The 17,775-nt window shown below is 41.6% G+C and overlaps 2 protein-coding genes and 2 non-coding genes across 5 annotated transcripts in view; 1 reads left to right on the top strand and 3 right to left on the bottom strand.

The window, feature by feature from the left end:
• The window catches only part of deptor (DEP domain containing MTOR-interacting protein), a 41,442-nt gene extending 34,411 nt beyond the window's left edge, over positions 1-7,031 (bottom strand). Inside the window, exons 1-3 of one of the 2 annotated variants that reach the window (XM_085177360.1) lie at positions 6,599-7,031; positions 6,339-6,428; positions 1,853-2,031 (exon numbers count right to left, since the gene is read on the bottom strand). In XM_085177360.1, coding sequence (XP_085033486.1) covers positions 1,853-2,031; positions 6,339-6,428; positions 6,599-6,612 — 283 coding nt within the window. In that variant the 5' untranslated portion in view covers positions 6,613-7,031. Of the gene's footprint in view, positions 1-1,852; positions 2,032-6,338; positions 6,432-6,598 lie in introns of both variants that reach the window. The other variant, XM_085177359.1, reaches the window with a different exon arrangement.
• Positions 7,032-13,105: 6,074 nt separating this feature from the next.
• trnar-acg (transfer RNA arginine (anticodon ACG)) lies at positions 13,106-13,178 on the top strand. Its single transcript has one exon. It is a non-coding gene; the product is annotated as a tRNA-Arg (tRNA).
• Positions 13,179-13,639: 461 nt separating this feature from the next.
• On the bottom strand, positions 13,640-13,712 carry trnar-acg (transfer RNA arginine (anticodon ACG)). Its single transcript has one exon. It is a non-coding gene; the product is annotated as a tRNA-Arg (tRNA).
• Positions 13,713-17,545: 3,833 nt separating this feature from the next.
• Positions 17,546-17,775, bottom strand: part of limd1a (LIM domains containing 1a) — a 19,007-nt gene continuing 18,777 nt past the window's right edge. The window contains exon 8 of the mRNA XM_085177150.1: positions 17,546-17,775. This exon is cut by the window's right edge and continues 993 nt beyond it. The gene's annotated coding sequence lies outside the window, so the exon portion shown is untranslated.

Genomic DNA, 17,775 nt, shown 5'->3' with positions numbered 1-17,775 from the left:
TGTAGCATGTATAATGTAAAATGAATTGGTCCTAGCACAAAACCCTGTGGAACTCCATTGTTATTATTAACCTTCATTATTAACCTTAGTGTGTGAAGCTCCATGTACATTAACAAATTGGAGTCTATTACATTGCTGTATGGTATGCTATTCTATTTTTATCTTACCCTATCCTATTGTGTTTTTCTTAACTTTTACTGCTCTTAAACTTGTACTTACTGCCGTGACCAAAAGATTTCCCACATGTGGCACTAATAACTCTTATCTTATCTTATCTTATCTTATCTTATCTTATGATTCAAACCACTGCAGCACAATACCTTGTAATACTTGTGGCATGCTCTAGTCACTGTAATAAATTATTGTGGTCATAAGTGTAGTACACTGCAATGAGGTTAAGCAGGACAACCACAGAGGTCATACAACTACTCTTTAAAGAACTTCTGAGACAAAATAAAGGTTGGTGATTGGCCTATAATTAGCTAAGACAGCTGGGTCAAGTTACTCAAGACTCTAAATAAATGTTGGTAGTATTTCAAGTAGCTTTACGTAATGATACAAGACAATGATACGTGTTGTCGATGAAACAGCTAGTCATGAAGAAAAGAGGAAGATCACAGAAGATCCATGTAGGTATTGAAGGAGGTCATGCAGAGAGATGATGTGACAGAAGAGGATGCTAGTAGGAATAGTGTGAAATGGAGGAAGATGATCCACAAAGGTGAACAACCGAAAGAAGACCAAAGGTTCTTGCTACCAGTTCAGCGGCCGACCATGTCTGAATGATGTCCGACATCATTTGGTGACTTATGATCAGCACTTATAACTTTCTAAGTTATACATTAACATATCATAATGGCTCTTACATTTTTTTAATTTTCAAGTTACGTTTTTCAAACATTTGTGTCCAATTTTTCCATAATAAGTATTTGGTTTATTTTATTTTTAGGCATGTTAACCTTCATTGGACAAGATAGTACAGAGAGTAGGAGAGTTTGAGGGGAAATGGTCTGGGTCAGACTTGAATCCAGGCATGGATTCTAGCCCCGAGTATATCACCTGCCAACACAGCTAGCTATAGCACCACCCAACCCATAAATTCCTGAGTTATGGCTTATGAGGCCACAGTGACTTGGCCCTTTGACTTTTGAATTCTAATCAGCTCATCACTGAGTCCAAGATAACAAACTTGGCAAATGTAATGGAATTCCTTCCCTTCCCTTTCTGTGATACTGCAGTAACACGGTGACACTAAGGAACCCTCTCATCAAAACCAGTTCCGATCATGAAGTCTGTAAATTTCTGCAGAATTTGCAGACATTTAAAAGAAACTCCTTTAATGAGAACCCCCAAACAATGCCTAAATAACAACATGGACAATTGTTGACAAAGAACCACTACAGGAAGCGGCTGTTAGAGAGTGACTGAGAGAACCCAAAGCCTATAATGCAGGCAAACGCTGTCTTCATGCAAAGAAACACAGATGCACACAGAGAAACAAAAGCTGTCCTGATGTTTTCTTTCAGACTGTATAGAAGCGTTATAGGATCCCAGACTAGGTTTTGACATTTATTCATTAATCCATAGCCTAGTTTCTATATGTTGGCTCTGTCTAAGTAATAACTTAAGAGGAAAAAGGCCTCTGTCAGTGGTCAAATGTGAAGCAGGTATGAGACGCTCCACTGGAGCCAAATTGGCCAGGAGACCCAGAGAATCATCCATTAAGAGGGACGGCTTGTTCCCAGAAAATGTCAGGAAGAAAACAGAGGGTGAGAGAGAGACCCTTGCTGTTATAGAAAATGGAAAATCCACTCTCACACGCATACACTTTCTCACAGACACACAGCTCTACCATGGTGAATGATGCTCTGGTCTAAAAGTTTCTGCACAATCTTGATGGCCGTGTCTCGATCTGAAGCTTCCTTGTGTTCGATCAGCCAATCAATGAGCTCCTTAGCGACAAAGCAGTTCGGGTAAGTCCGGAGGTGGTGCCTCCGGTCCTTGATCACCTTCGCCTCATGGAGCCGCAGCCTGTAAACAAGTAGCAGAGGGGAAGAAAATCTGACTTCAGCACAATTCCTTAGAAATTACACCAGAAATTGGGTTTTTTGTTGTTGTTGTTGTTGTTTGTTTTGCACCTGAAAGGATGCATTGATTTTGTAACATATAAAGAGACTGTAATAACAGTGAGGAGAGACCAGAGCAGCATGGTGTGTCATTTTACACTCATTTTGCTCATATTGTTCTAAAACAAACAGCTAAGCACTGTTGTTGACTACATGTCCTGATTTGGTTATCAATGTGAGGGTATCACAACTGAAATTTAAAGTAGAATGAAAACACAGCAAATGCATATTTTTGGTTTGAGATGAAACACAGTATTCAAACACTATCTGCAGGATTTATAAGGTTGACTGCATGATCACATGATGAACCTCTCAATCCAAACTTAATTTACATCATGGGCCAGATACCGCCCACTTTGATCTTGAGATCAAACCAGTGAAACTCCTCCTTATGTCAGTGTAAAAACATTTAAATAAACATTTAAACCCTGAGATCTCTCGATATAAGAAATCAAAGTGTTAGTTCAACAGTACATCTCAGTTTTCTGCATGATAAGCTTTGGTAACCCATTCCCACACTGTCCTGCATACATAAAATCTAAAGTTTCAAGTTTCTTGTTTTTAAAATGTGAGCGCACTATAAAAAAGCAAAAGTGGACATTTCTATAGTAAATAGTGAAAAATAAGAACTTCTCTGTCATTTAATTGTTTATTTAATAACTTTTCTGTAGCTGGGAAGACTTATTAGTAAAACTTGTGAAAATACAGTTAAAAAGTTAAAAATCAATGCACTTGTTCACATTTTTGAAAGCTATTGAGTGGGCTGGATTGAAGTCTTTGCTGGGCTCATTCTGGGCCCCGGGCTTTATGTTTGGCACCCCTGGTGTAGATCCTTCATGTGCTAGCTTCACAGTGACCTCTAGCTGAACCTAGGTATTGTGAAACAGCCCACCAGTCTTAGCCAAGCTTCTGCCAGCTAGCTAGTTCCACTTCATGCTGAGTCTGTATGCAGCTGGCTAGCATCACGCCGGATTAGCTATGACAGCATTAGTCCAAGCCGACCCAACTCTACTGCCAAGACTCACGATGGGCAAACAAGCTCCTCTGAAAAACTTGGAGACTTTGCATCCATGCAATGCTGACATCATCCTCTCTGTGTATTTAGCTCCGGTCTAATCCTCACATAAATTCAACTCGAGAGGAAGCAGAAAGCAAAGTCGTTTCATTTCTTTAACTTGTGCTGAATCACACAGTAACAGGGAGAAGCTTTTCTCAAAGAGTCTTTGCCTACTGGCATGCCGAGTCCCAGGCTGGAAGCATTCATGAACACTTAATAACCATCAGACTCAGCCACAGTGCAACACATTATCTATTCACAGCTATGAACTGGTCACAAGACTTACTACAACAGCTGCATGTGCCTGTTCTTCCATATAGCTGCTTCTCTGTCTGTTTTTAAGCCATCTGCCTGAAACTGATCTGTTCTGTGATACAAGGAGTCAACACGATAGAGCACAAACAAGTGATAACATATTTTAAAACAGTCTGCTGTTATCAGTAACGGAAACTGTGTCATTCATGTTCCATGAGCTTGACTCATGATAAAGTGAGCTAACAAAGGTGTGGGCTCTGCTTGCTCTCATCAGCAAAGTGTAATCTTATACTTATGAATGCTGCGGTTCTCAGACTGAAAGGGAATGTGACGTTTTTAAATCTCTCATTGCGTTTGGTATGAGCAAACACTCCAGGACAAAGCTAAAAAAAAAACAAAGGAATTGCAGCCAAACAGAGAAGGAGAATGTCAGACATTAAACTGTCCCGTGTGTAAGAGTGTTTCCAGGATTTTTTTTTTTTTAATAGGATGCAGCGAAGGGAAACCAAGAAGGACAATGGATCATGTTTAATCAGAAAACTCTGTCATTAATAATATGAAACAAAACAAATTACAAATATTCACAAGCTACAGTGCTGTCCAAAGGTTTTTGCATCCCTTATCTCCTTACATTTTGCTTCCAAGGAACCAGACCTAATTGTATTTTTTTAATTGGTCTTGAGCAATAGTTCTCCAGGCTTTCTGAAGGTCTTTCAAAAAATTTTCTTTGGACATTGGCTGCTTTGTTACCCTCATTTCCACTCTAGTCCTTGTATCGGAGGAATTTTTTTTTGTTTGTTTGTGAAGCTACTTAACACTGACCTTTGAGTCATTCGAGTATAAAACAAATACTGTACATAAGAGAAAACTTAGCCAAGGATGAATTGTAATTGTATTTTAGGCACTGTGCTATTACCAGCCAGTTTTGCTTGCATTTCTTTAGTTAAATATATGAAAAATGACAAAGATAAAATTGTGCTTGTGCACCAACAAGGTGTTATTAGCTGAAGATTTTGCAGCATGGTGTGGAAAACTGAGCAGGTGGTGATCCTAAAAAAACACCCCAAACTAACCAGAACAGATGAAAAGTCTCTTAATGTCATGTCCTTAAGAAATAAGAAAATAGAGAACATATAGAGAAATCGGGGGTGGCCCGAGACCTTTGCACAGTACTGATTCATGATTTTTGGCTGCCCTGTACTGTAACTATACGGTGGCCACAAGATTTAACAGTGATGTAATGAAACCGGGTTGAAACAGTAACCATGTTTTCATTTCGCTGAGTGTTAGAAATAAAGGACAGTGCCTGACACAATTTTTCCGACTTTCTATAGCCACACTAGCCACTGAAGGAGACTGCACTTACCCGCTGCACCGCATTAACCTAAATGTTAACGTCAGCATTCCTAAATGCTCACAAAGGCAATTTAACATGCTGATTGCAAGCATAAATAATGTTTACTATATTCACTGAAGGTCATTTATATGTATACATACATACAAAAAAGCAGCCAAGAACAGTTTTGGTTTCTATTCATGCACTATCCATAGTATGGGAAACGCTGTCCTGGCGATGGCAACAGATAAAATTCTATGTATTCCTCAGTGTTTGTCCATCCATAAAGCAGCCAACCAGCTTAATGTGGCACCAAAATCTATATGTGTACCAACTTCATTTTATTTTATTATATTCAATTTTTTTTGCAATCCATCGAATAGTTGAACTGTTCAAGCGTGAAGCAAAGTAGTGACAAAAAAGACATCTTTAAAACTGTCAGGAATTAAGATTTAGGCCAGAGAGCAAGTCTTACAAGCCACAACCTTGAGTCCTTTCGCCTAGAACAGCGGCATCTCAGGAGACCCTGGAACAGCCTCCACAACCAACCTTTCGTTCACTGACACTGACCACAATGCCAGCTGGCAATCTCAGTGTGCAGCAGTGCCAAGGACACTGACACACACACACATGGTGAGCATATAATGATAAACAGGGAAAACTGTTGCAAGCAAACTGTTAAATCTCTTTAGGAAGACTGAAGTGATACTGCTTGTGGTTCTTTAGAAAGCAACATACTTCAAAACACAACCACAAAAACATACTTTAGCCACATATTTCCATATAGTTCAGTTGGGGGCTGAAATTCCAGGCATTGATGCCATGCTTTACCAACTGGGCCTCTATTCATTGCTGGGGGTATGAAGTGGTGAATGAACTGCTGGTTATGTAGTCTTTTTTTCTTTTTTCTTTTTTCTTTTTTACAGTACAGTGGGTCAAAGGGTACAGCATGTCAACAACACTGCTTGCAGTGTTGGTACAAATCCCTGATAGGATGAATGGGCAGGGCTTGATAATGACACCGGGTTAGTAAGTTCATCATTCTCTGCGGGGCTCAAAGGGCACTGTATAGATGGAGCACCAGAAACGAATGCTGCAAAGCAGGATCCTGCAGATTCTGGACATTAAAGTGATATAGTAACGTGAAAATGTGTTACATAGTGGAGATGAGGAGCGGCAGCGTGCATGAGGAAGGTTATGCATGTGCTAATGTCTTTGTTTGGTTGTGCATGGTGCAGTGGGGCAAAAAAACCCAAACAAACAACAACAGCAAAAATACACAAACAGGCTGCTGTACCCGTTTGCATGGGGATGGAGCCACGTGATTGCATGGTTATTAACCTGCTGTCAAATATCCTCCCAAACCCGCTTCCCTTATTTACTGTCATGGCCTTGTACATGTACCCAAAACATGCTGACATGAGCATGCATAGTAACTTAAAAACTGCTAGGAATTCCTTGCGATTAAAGCTGTCAAATCACACGAAAGGTACCACAAACTTTGCCAAAAACAAGGTAGGACAATACACCCTGTGAATTCTACGAGAACTTGGAGCCGACATACCTGAGCTGTTCCCCGGTGACAAGCACCTCGGCCAGACGCTCCAGCTCGGCAGCCTTTTTCTGCATGGTGTTCCCGATGCCGTCCATCTCTCTGCTGAAACAAGAAGCAAAGGGCAGGGGGGTTGTGTTTCTATGCATCCAAATGTGCATCACTGCTTTTTAGGTGACAAACGCATAAAGAATCACCGGATTGGACAAAGGCGTGGAGAAGATCCGTGCGCTGATGACAAACAATGCACTGACACCTCGGTTTCTGCTTACCCTTCGAGCACCATGGAGAGCGGTGAGAGTAGGATCGCAGGTATTCCTTGGATGAAAGCGAAAAAGGGAATTATTCCATCCCGGGAAACACGAGCAACAATGCTGGGAGTGAGACGCAAAAACAATCCAGGCAGCGCCTCAGTGCGCCTGCAGCTTCATCAGCAGTTTTCCACTTTCAGTTCCCTGGATTGGAAAAAAAAACCCAAACAAGAAAATCTACTCTTACAGATCAGTGCGTGCATGCATGCCCCCCCCTCCTCGTAGTCTCCTTGAACCCCTGCGTTTAATCTTTGAATTCAGCGCTAGTGACAGCAGCTCTCTCTCTCTCTCTCCTTCCCTCTCTCTCTGTCTCCGTGCGGTGCTCGGTTTGTTTGTCCCCGCGTGTGACCAACCACACGAGCTGACTGCACGTTTTCTGCACGGAGCAGCCGGAGCCCATCCACAAAGCCCCCGCACTGGGAGGACTCTGCTGACGTCACTGGGGGAGTTCACCGAAGGGGCGGGATTACAGAGATGTATGCGTGTGTGAGCGTGTGCAGGTGTGCGTGCGCTCGCTTCTGGAAAGAATGAGGTAGGATAGGTGGGACATGACATGAGGGGGTAATTTTAGCTACAAATTTGGGTTGTACACCTTTCTCCTTTGCATGTGTTCATGTATTTTCTAGAGGGAAAAAAGGCATTCAGTCATTTACAACTGTAAAAGCAACTGTAACACCTGTGATTTACACAAACTAAATCAATAACAATTTGGAGCTTAATAATAAGATTTGTTTGCATTTATTCCACAAAATGGGACGTCTCCACCTCCTTTACCTGTTAAATATATATGCTATAGTGTACAAAATAGGGGGGGAAGACACAGAAGGAGATTATGTAACATCATATAAAGCAATTCAGTGCAGACAAAGAATGCCAACTGCAATTTCTATTCAAATAAAGTGTGTCAGTGTAGCCAACTTGTAGCTAAAAAGGCCTCAGGACAAACTCTCACAGGAAACAGGAATCCAATCATAAGCTACCAAAACATCCTCCTATGGCATGTGAGCAGGGTGTAGCTCAACCTATGCAGCAGCAGCACACAAATTCCTGTGGACATGCACACTGCCCTACATGTGTTGCTCAATGTATAAAATAACAACATAAGTCGAAACTTGTCGAGGAACTGGAAGATTCGTTCCAACTCAAAAACAAAGTATTCTGTGTTCCTGTACATTTATGTACAGCCACTCCTTCATTTCTCTATATTTTGTTTGGAAAATTGGAAACAAGTCCACTGATTTTCTGGATAGAGTATATAAACAAAAAAAAAACAAACCAAAAAACAGATTTAGTACCTGTTTAAGAAGTTACGCCGATATCTTCTTTGGATGTTGGCTACGTCCTGTTCTGTGTCACAAGCATCCCACACCGCTCCAGTGTGGAGGCCAATCTATAACTGATAGTCTTCCTCTGTGCATCTTTCTCTTTTACTACATTGGCTCTGTGTTTGGGGTCATTGTCATGCTGAAAAATGAAGCCGTGGCTAATTGGACATTTTAAAAGATGTTGTTGTGTGGTGGACCAAAATCTGATGGCCCTGCTTTCATAATTCCATCAATTCTGACAAGATCTCCACCACCACAAATGTAGCCCCAAAGCATGACAGAAGCCTCCACTGTGTTATACAGATGGCTGTAAACACTCACTGCTGTACAGCTCTCCTGGCTCCTCAGTAAACACCAATAATACAAACCAAAAATGTAAAATCTGGATTAATCACTCTGTCAGACCTGTTGCCACTGATTTTCAGTCCAGTCCTTGTGCAATTTGGCATACCTCAGCTATTTCTCCCTGTTCCTTCAGTCCAGCTTTCTGGGATTTCCTTACCTGGATGATTGAGCATGCACCAAACAAAAGAGAAACATGGCGAAATTGAACAATAGACAAGAACTTCTGGGTTATGGTGTAATATGGCATAACCCACAATGAACAGATCACTTCTATGGTCTATAATAAAATGAAATTACATTAAATATGCAGTGCACTAGAGTCAGGGTAGAGCATGGGTGGGTTGCTTTCAGAGGTAACAAGGAAATGGACCCACTTGGGAGCTTCATCTGTTTCAGTTGGGCCATCCCTGCAGAACAAAGGCAGAACAACCACACAACTGAAATACTTTTGTAATAGCCTCCTTCTCTCTTGATAAGGTAAATAATCTATCAAGTTCTCGACTGCTTGGAATCCCTCAGTCTTTCATTTAATTGTTTATCAATTACTTAACTATTTCTGTGTGGGTGTATGCAGCAGGTTGGGGGTTCTTATCACCAACAAAAGCTGTAAACTTTAAATACAGGGCTAAGTAAAAAATGTAGGCCTCCATATTCTTCTTCATATTTTCCAAAGCCATCCAGTGGGCCGATTGAGACCCCCAGGCCTTATGTTTGTCACCACTAATGATAATTTTGCACCCAATGCTTTATATGAGCTAGCAGCCCCCCACTCAGCCAGAGTCATGGCAGCTGTGGCTTGGCAGTGCCAAATGCCAAAGTACTGCTGGTGTGTGGTAGAGTCCCTCTTCTGCTGACACTGTTTACACATGATTTTATTAGTCTTCCTTACATAACTGTCACTATATTTCTCCTTCTGTCTTTTCCTCTTATAATAGTGCTGGGTGGTGTAAGGCACATCCACCAGCCAAGCAGCTGCAGGTGGGTGAGGAACCATAGGAACCCTTCATACTCAAGGCAAGGGGTTTTTTTTGTAGGGCCTTCCAGATATCTGGCATCCTTGCAGAGTGGATCAGAGGGACAACAAAAGTGTTGCGGCCCCTCTCTCCATCATATGCCTCAGTCAACTGCTTGAGCATGACTTCCTCACTGTCCTGGATGGTCCTTCTACAGCTTTGGTGATGTGGCGTGTCACATCTGCTTCCGTAGGGCACATGTGACTTGTTTTTTTGCTTCTGTGGGCTTAGCTGCCCTGAGTCATTGCAGGTCGCTGTCATCCCACAAAAAGATGTAGCTGGTGACTTGGGCCATGAAACCAGAATAGAGAACGTGGGAATCAGTTGGGCATCCAGTAGCAAATCTCCTAGTAACATTTGTTACCCAAGCAGCTGTATACCGGGGCTCACCTGCCAGCTTCCTCACAATCTTCTTGGCGAAGTCCATTTTGATAGCCTGTCCAAACAGGGATGTGATGGAGGCCTTCACTTTATCCAGCCTGCTGAGGACATCTTGGGCATATACCTGCATCAGTCAATGATATTTAGGTCCTGCAGGCAGTGAGAAATTGAATTTGCTTCTCAAGCCAGCTTTTAGCATGTTCTTCCTCCAGTTGCTTTTTTTTGGCTGCTTCTGTTTCCCAACCTACGCTGACGCATGAAGAACACAACCTGGATGTCACATCCCAGCTTGTATGTCAGAAGACATGGGAAGTGGAATTGCGATGGCCAACATCTAGCTGGGAAATGATGGTGTGGCTCCAGCTGATCATCTTTTGTTTGCAGCTCCTACAGGCAAGATATTCTGAAGCCAAGTAATAACAGTTGCTGATATCAACTGTGAGCTTGATCTACTAATGTAGTCCAGCAGATATAAGATCTGACTTGCAACACTCTGGATGTGGACAGTACAGCCTCACACGCCACAGCTTCCTATCCATCCAAAGGAACAGGGGGTGGCCAAAGTACTGCTCCAGTGCAGGCAGAGCACTTGAAGTCAGTGAATTGCACATTCTGTCTACCTTTGTGTGGTCCAGCTCTGATTGATTAAAGCACAACCACTTGTACAAGCATAATCCTAGCATAATCCAGTACATTTTCAGCCAACCACTGAAGCTTATGGCCCCTGAAGATTCCAAACTGCAGAAGATGGTGTTCATTATCAGGGTCTCCACCTTGACAGAACATCCATCCTTGCTGACTCTTTTATCTTCTCAGGTGAGAGAGCTCAGGCCCATGGGCTTTTCTCTGCTTTGACTGTCTTGGCCTCTTCTGTGTCAAAGAGACTGGCACAGCTGTCCCCTCTCCTTCTTCTAAATCTAGGATCCATTCTGTTTCAAAAAAGGACAAAAAAAACTCGGTCAGGCTCTGATGGGCAATTAATTGTGCTACTCTTACTTTATTTGCTCATGTGTCATGTGCAAACTAGTATGTTAAACCGTGTAGTATTTAACATTATCAGGGTTGCATATGATAGCTTGCTACATAATAGCTTGTCGCACAATGCTGTATATTAGCTAATAGAATATGAATTAGAATTTACTCACAACGCTCCTAACTTTAACTTACTTTATTAAAAATAGCTGGGTTAAGTATATATAAACTTTGATTAGCCTTCAGCATGATTATTATTATTATTATTATGTTATAAACTTAGACAGACTTACTGTCTTCATGACAGTCAGAATTTCACTGAAGTTAAGGGGCAGATCCTGGAGACAGTCTTGACAACAGTGATTACAAAAAGTTGATTCTGTTCATCTGGATGTGGTGTTTTCAGTGGGTGAAACAAATCAAAATCAAATCAAATCACTTTTATTGTCACATCACATGTGCAGGTACACTGGTACAGTACATGTGAGTGAAATTCTTGTGTGCGAGCTTCACAAGCAACAGAGTTGTGCAAAAATACAATAACGTAAAACAAGCAAAATATAAGAATGGCTAAATCTGAGACTAATAAATATATGTACAATATATAATAGTATATGCATTACTGGATGTGTATACTAACTATGTTTTTCTACGTGTGTGTGTGTGTGTGTGTGTGTGTGTATACATATTTTACAAATTAAATAGAGTAAACAATAAAATAAAATATATAAAAATATACAGAGTTGGTTGAGACATGTGCAAAACAGAGGCATTTATATACAGTGTGGAGTGCATAATGTTGAAGTTCCAGTAGTGAAGGTGAGGTGTCTATGACGTGTTCAGCAGTCTGATGGCCTGATGGAAAAAGCTGTCTCTCAGTCTGCTGGTTTGGGACCGGATGCTGCAGAACCTCCTTCCTGATGGAAGTAGCCTGAACAGTTTATGGCTGGGGTGACTGGAGTCCTTGATGATCCTCCCCGCTTTCCTCAGGCACCGCTTCCTGTAGATGTCTTGGAGGGAGGGAAGCTCACCTCCAATTATCCGTTCAGAGCACTACTCTCTGGAGAGCTTTGCAGTTGTAAGCGGTGCTGTTGCCGTACCAGGTGGTGATGCATCCAGTGAGGATGCTCTCAATGGCACAGTGATAGAAGGTCCTGAGGATGCGGGGGCTCATGCCAAATCTTTTCAGAAACGTTTCGTCACTCATTCAAGTGACTTCTTCAGTCTCAGCTGACTGCAGGTCTTATGAGCCCCTGAAACGAGACCCAGGAAGTGGTTATAGAAAGAGGGTGATAGACAATGCTATTGACCGAACCTCATACCACAGGTTATACCCAGAGGAATCTACACCAAGTCTGTATGATCAACTTCCTTACCTATAACATATTAAAGAAAAACCACCAAGTCATTGGTTAATAAATAAACAATATTTATTAACTTAATAAATAATAATAAATAATAATATTTAATATTATTAATAAATTTTTAAAAGCCTTTTGTAATAGTATGCTCAGTGATGGATATTTGTAGCTCGTAAAACAACATTGGAAGAGGATTTGGACCACTAGAAAGACAAAAAAGTAGCCACGTCTTTCTTTTTTGTTTCTTTTCCAGAATTCTGACTTTAATCTTAGAATTCTGACTTTTTTCCTCAAAATTCTAATCTCAGAATTTTGAGATCCATCTCAGAATTCTCAGAATTAATCTCAGAATTTGTATCTTTTTCTTAGAATTCTGAGATTAAAGTCAGAATTTTGGCTTTTTTCTTGGAATTGTTAATTTTTTCAGAATTCTAATCTCAGAATTAATCTCTTTTTATCCACATTTCACTTTTATTTCACCTTAATCGCCAAAGTGATGCATTAGTTTTAGCTGCCGATTTAGAAGGCGGGACTAGTCTGTGTGGTTAGACACAGATTGGTTAATTTAGGTGAGCTAGCGAAAGATGGTGAAAATAAACCATTAATATTAGTTTGCCTTTGGGAGTGTAGTTACCAGGTTTATTGCTGTGGTGGGCACTCTGTGACGAAATGTAACTAGTGTTTCTGTCTGATTAACCTGTTCTTATGGAAGAGGATTAGGACCACTAGAAAGACAGAAAAAGTAGCCACGTCTTTTTTTCTTTTTTTCTTTTCCAGAATTTTAAGACAAAAAGTCTGACTTTTTCTCAGAATTCAGACTTTTTTCTCTGAGATTAACCTTGGAATTCTCAGACTTAATCTCATAATTAGTGTCTTTTTCTCAGAATTCTGAGATGAAAGTCAGTATATTGAGAAAAAAGTAAAGTGTGTTCGACAATTAGCTTGAGACGTCCTGCCACCTTATTTGTGTAAAGCTCAACAGCGACATCTGCTGACCAACGGAGCCTTTTAAAGGAAGAGCGGAGGAGTGGCACGCTAACGAATTGCAATTGTGCACTCACAGTGTCACGTGGGCCAGTGGCGCAATGGATAACGCGTCTGACTACGGATCAGAAGATTCTAGGTTCGACTCCTGGCTGGCTCGTCGTATTTTTAGCCTTCATTCTCTTTTACTATAAGATGTATAAAGTTAAATGCTGGATGACTTGCTAGAGATGTATAATTCCAAGAAATAGTAGATGTATTGATTATATTGTTTGCTAGTGACCAGAAGAATAAAGAGGCAGGCCTGTTGCCTGAACTTGCTGGAATTTCTAGAAACATTTGACCAATTCAATGTGGTACTAAGAATCAAAATCGATCAGTCATCAATCAGTCAATTTACTTGGCAACAAGTACAGCTTCAGTTCAGTTTGGTTGTTTGGGGGAAGACAAAGTTTCTTGGATAAACACAGATAAGTATTATTGTTATAACTAATAGAGGTTGTGTCAGAACCATCGCAATACCTAGGATCTCGTGGAGATGGAGACGTAAGTCGTTCTACAGAAGTGAAAGTAAAACAAGGGAGCTTTCTTAAATTTACATATGAGGAGAGTGGAAAAGATCGAGCCAGCCAGGAGTCGAACCTAGAATCTTCTGATCCGTAGTCAGACGCGTTATCCATTGCGCCACTGGCCCACGACACGGATTACATTCAAGGACTTCCTACTTCACAACAGTGTAAGTATTTACAGTCTACGTTTATTCGTTCTTTTTATAAGTATAATAAGAACAATAATTGTTAAATGAATAAATGGTAGTAGTTACTACTTAATGAGAAAAAACTCGGCCTAGTTGCTCTCTATGCCACTAGGTGACGCCATCGTGCTTATTTTCAGAGCTAGTGAACACGGTGCCTAAACAAATCAGAAGATCAAGGATCGAGTTCTTCCTTGTTGCGTTTTTTTTTAGCCAGCCAGTCTGCCTGCGCCTAAAGAGAATGTGTGTAGACTAGGGGCTTCCAACTCCAGTTCTCGAAACCTACTGTCCTTCAGCTTTTAGATGCATCCTTGTTCCACAAGACCTGAATCAAATGAATGGCTTGTTACCAGACCTTTGCCAAACTTGTTGGCATGCTGAAGAGGTAATTCAACCATTTATCTCACCTGTGTTGGAGTAGGGATGCATCTAAAAGCTGCAGGACAGAAGCTCTCGAGAAGTGGAGTTGGAGACCCCTGTTGTAGACTGTCATTGCAGAAAAGAACATGGCAGTGGCTGCCGTGCTCCTCAGGACTAATACTAAGGAGGACATTGTCCCGAATTTGAATATGTGGCACAAAAACAAACCAATGGAGGCCCCAGTAGAGTGAAGAGTTTATTAAGAACACACACTTGGGAAGAAGCACACAGCATCACATCAGCGGACATCTTCACCCAAAATACACAGACAATGGCTTTTTATAATGTCAGGGTTACCGCCCCTTTATAAGAACATTATTTGCATCTTGAGAACATTATGTGCATCGTTTACAGACAATGATCAATTTTTAGATCTAAAGGCAGACACAGAAGTTCCTCTTTCTAGCATCTTTTCCAAATATGGCGATGACTTCAGGCCCTGAAGGCCACCGTGGACTTGTCCTCCTCTCTGACACATCTTCTGTCACCTGTTACTAAGCAAACTCAAATGCAACAGGTTGCTGAATGCATTCAGGCCTTTGCTCAGGCCTGTTTCTAGATTGTATGTATTATATGTGTTTTGTAGGCATGTATGTAGTTTTAACCTTCTGTAGCTCCAAGTCACTTACACAATAGATCGTCCGGACATCGCGCCGAACGAGGCTTATGACTAGGGATGGGTACCGGTATCCGGTGCCATGATGGCACCGGTTCTGACATAAACGGTAGTAACCAGACCGAAAAGCAGCGCACATTTCGGTGCTTTATTTCGGTGCTTTTTTTTCCTGAGATGTGATACACTTTGAATTCTAGCCAATCATTTTACGTTTCCGGGGATAGTAGGCGGGTCCAGGTACGTACGTTCTTTTAGAGCAGAGCTACAGATTAAAAATGCCCAAGGCGAAGCGGTCAAAAGTCTTGCTGTACTTCACAGCAAAAGATGCAAACTCAGCAGCCTGCAACAAGTGCTTTAAGGTGATACTGTGGAAAGGAGGTAACACCTGAAATCCGATGAAACACCTGGCGACGCATAGCGTTTTTTTTAAAACCCGAAAAATGCGCCGTATTTGATAGCTTGCTGCGAGACCTCACACCGAGCGCATCTACTGCAGGTGTGGTGCCTGTTATCGGACGAAGAGTTAGCAACATCCCCCAAAAAGCTGAAGAGTAGAGTCCTGGCCCCTAGCCCTGCCAGTGTAGCAGAAATGATGAGGATGATAGCAGCAGCAGCCGTTCTTCTCTGCGTGAGTAGCTTAATGTTGTTCGTGTATAATTTACGTTGAGTAGGCTAACCACGTTATTACATTAATGTATGTAAGGTGAACTAGCAAACACCATCATAGCTACATGCGGCTGTCTTCTTGTTTGATGGCAGATACTCCCTTCACCGTGGCCAAAAAGGCAAAAATGACCAAATAAAAAGTGGGAAACAGTTAAACATGAGAGGTTTTTGGATAAAGTTTTTGTTTTTTCCATTGTTAAAGCACTGCTTCCAGCCAAGAGTGATACCATATATGCCCTATAGCTGCAGAAAAGGCTAACATTGTTATCTTTTTACTAAAAAAACAGCTGAACATGAGAGGTTTTTGGACCAATTTTGTGTTCTCCATTCTTTAAGCACCGGTTCGAGCACCGGCACCGTTTCAAAAGTACCGGTTTGGCACCGGTATCAGATAAAACCTAAACGATACCCATCCCTACTTATGACCTTTCCTTAATTGACTGAACTTCAACTCTTTAATAAGCACAAAATGCAATGTGTGTGTACAATTATTATGGCTGCACGTGTAATAAAAGATTAATGTGAGGCCGGCAGGTTTTAATGAACATCTTAATGCAGTATCAGTGCTATAGATTATATTGTTAATGATGCAGGATATATTGTAGCAATAAAATAATTTCCTTAATCCCACATTCCCTCTCTTGATGTCTCTTGATGTCTCTTTCAGAGACGTCACCACACCGTTTGTTGTGTCACTCCTCGGCCCACTCAGTTACTTCTAGCTCCATCAATGGCATCATGGACACCGGGGTCACTGCTCCGGGGTCCACTGGCCTCGTGATGACCTTTTCCAACAATCCTCTGGCGCAAGGAATGAGACAACAACCACAAGTCACCAATATCCCTAGAAATGATGCAATAGAAAGCATTACAGACGTCACAAACCCTTTCCATTGTCTGAACACGGATGTCATCCAGCTCTCCAGTGGGTTGTCGATTCCTGAGTGTTCATGCATAGTTTTAGACAAAGTTTTCAGCCCTTCCAGAGCTCGAGTTACTGAGCCATCTGGGGCAGTGTTGTTGGGGATAAAGGTACAACACATGTCTCCAAACATGGCACACACGCCCCCTTTCTCCGCCAACAACATGTCAAGGGCCATTCGATTTTGCACTCCCATCAGCGAGGTCGGACCCAACTGTTCCGCAAACCCCTCCATGCCGTCTCCGGTTAGGTTAGAGAGTCTCAGTAAGTTATAGTGGACATAATTTATGCGATCAACATTCTTGTTTGGAGTTACCCAGATGAATATACTTTCAAATCCTGAAGCTACTTGGTCTGCTAGTTTATACTCATTTGGAACTCCCCTGGGCACCCCTGTTGAGTCAATCCAGGTGGGTGAATTCAATCTGGGGTCATACGCATGTGCACCCTGGGTCCCTCTCTTTGCCAAAATGTGTCTCTTACGTCTGGCAGCTAAAGTGCGTGTGTTGTGGTAGGGCTTTTACCTGGTTTCCGATCAGCGTGAGTGGAGCTCCCAGCCGTACCATAGCACATGTCCCCTCACTTCCCAGAGGAACCTGAACCAAAAGAGTGCGGTGTCCACAGTAATAATACAACCCACTTCTAGCCCATGTTCCAATCAGAGTGTTTGGGTCACTTACATTGTTGGTGGTTCTTCCCGTGAGTGTGACAGCACACCAATTTCTCAATTCGTACTGGGTCAGTTTCTCCCAATTCGTACTTTACCTCATCCGTTGAAAACTTAAAACGTGTATAGTTGCCTTGTCTTGGCATAAATGGTCCCACTGTTGTCTGCTTTGGGATTAGAGGAAAAAGACTAGACAACAGAGTGCAGTTGCCAGTACTCATTGCACTTTTAGTCAGCCTCAGCATACAGTCGTAGCCCCACTAGTCCTCTGGATACAGTGGTGCGGGCTCTGTAAACAAACGTGGTCTGGCTGAAGCACAGGCAACAAAATCAGATACCTGTTGTTCTTTAGCATCAGCATCTATGCTGAATGGATATCAGCCAATGTTCAAGAAGTTACACTGTTAGCCTGTTAGTCAGCTTAATATGATTAATCAGTAATAAATAATAAATTACGACGGTGAAAAAGCAACAGGAGACGCTTGTTAAGGGGTCTGAAATAGCAATTTAATAGTCTAAATCAAATTTGGCTTGTTGTATTTTATTAATTAAATATTTCCTTTACAACAATCAAACAGAACACAGTTGGTTACAAAATAAGGACTGCAAATGTCAAGCAAGCAAGTATTAAGTTAGTATATGAATAAAATATGGATGGCAAAAAGCATCAAACCGAAAATGTTCTGGAAGGGAAATAACTATTTAAAGGGGA

Source organism: Neolamprologus multifasciatus, chromosome 11 (genome assembly GCF_963576455.1).
Source record: "Neolamprologus multifasciatus chromosome 11, fNeoMul1.2, whole genome shotgun sequence".
Lineage (NCBI taxonomy): Eukaryota > Metazoa > Chordata > Actinopteri > Cichliformes > Cichlidae > Neolamprologus > Neolamprologus multifasciatus.
The sequence above is the reverse complement of the archived record's forward strand: the minus strand, read 5'-3'. Positions and strand labels throughout refer to the sequence as shown.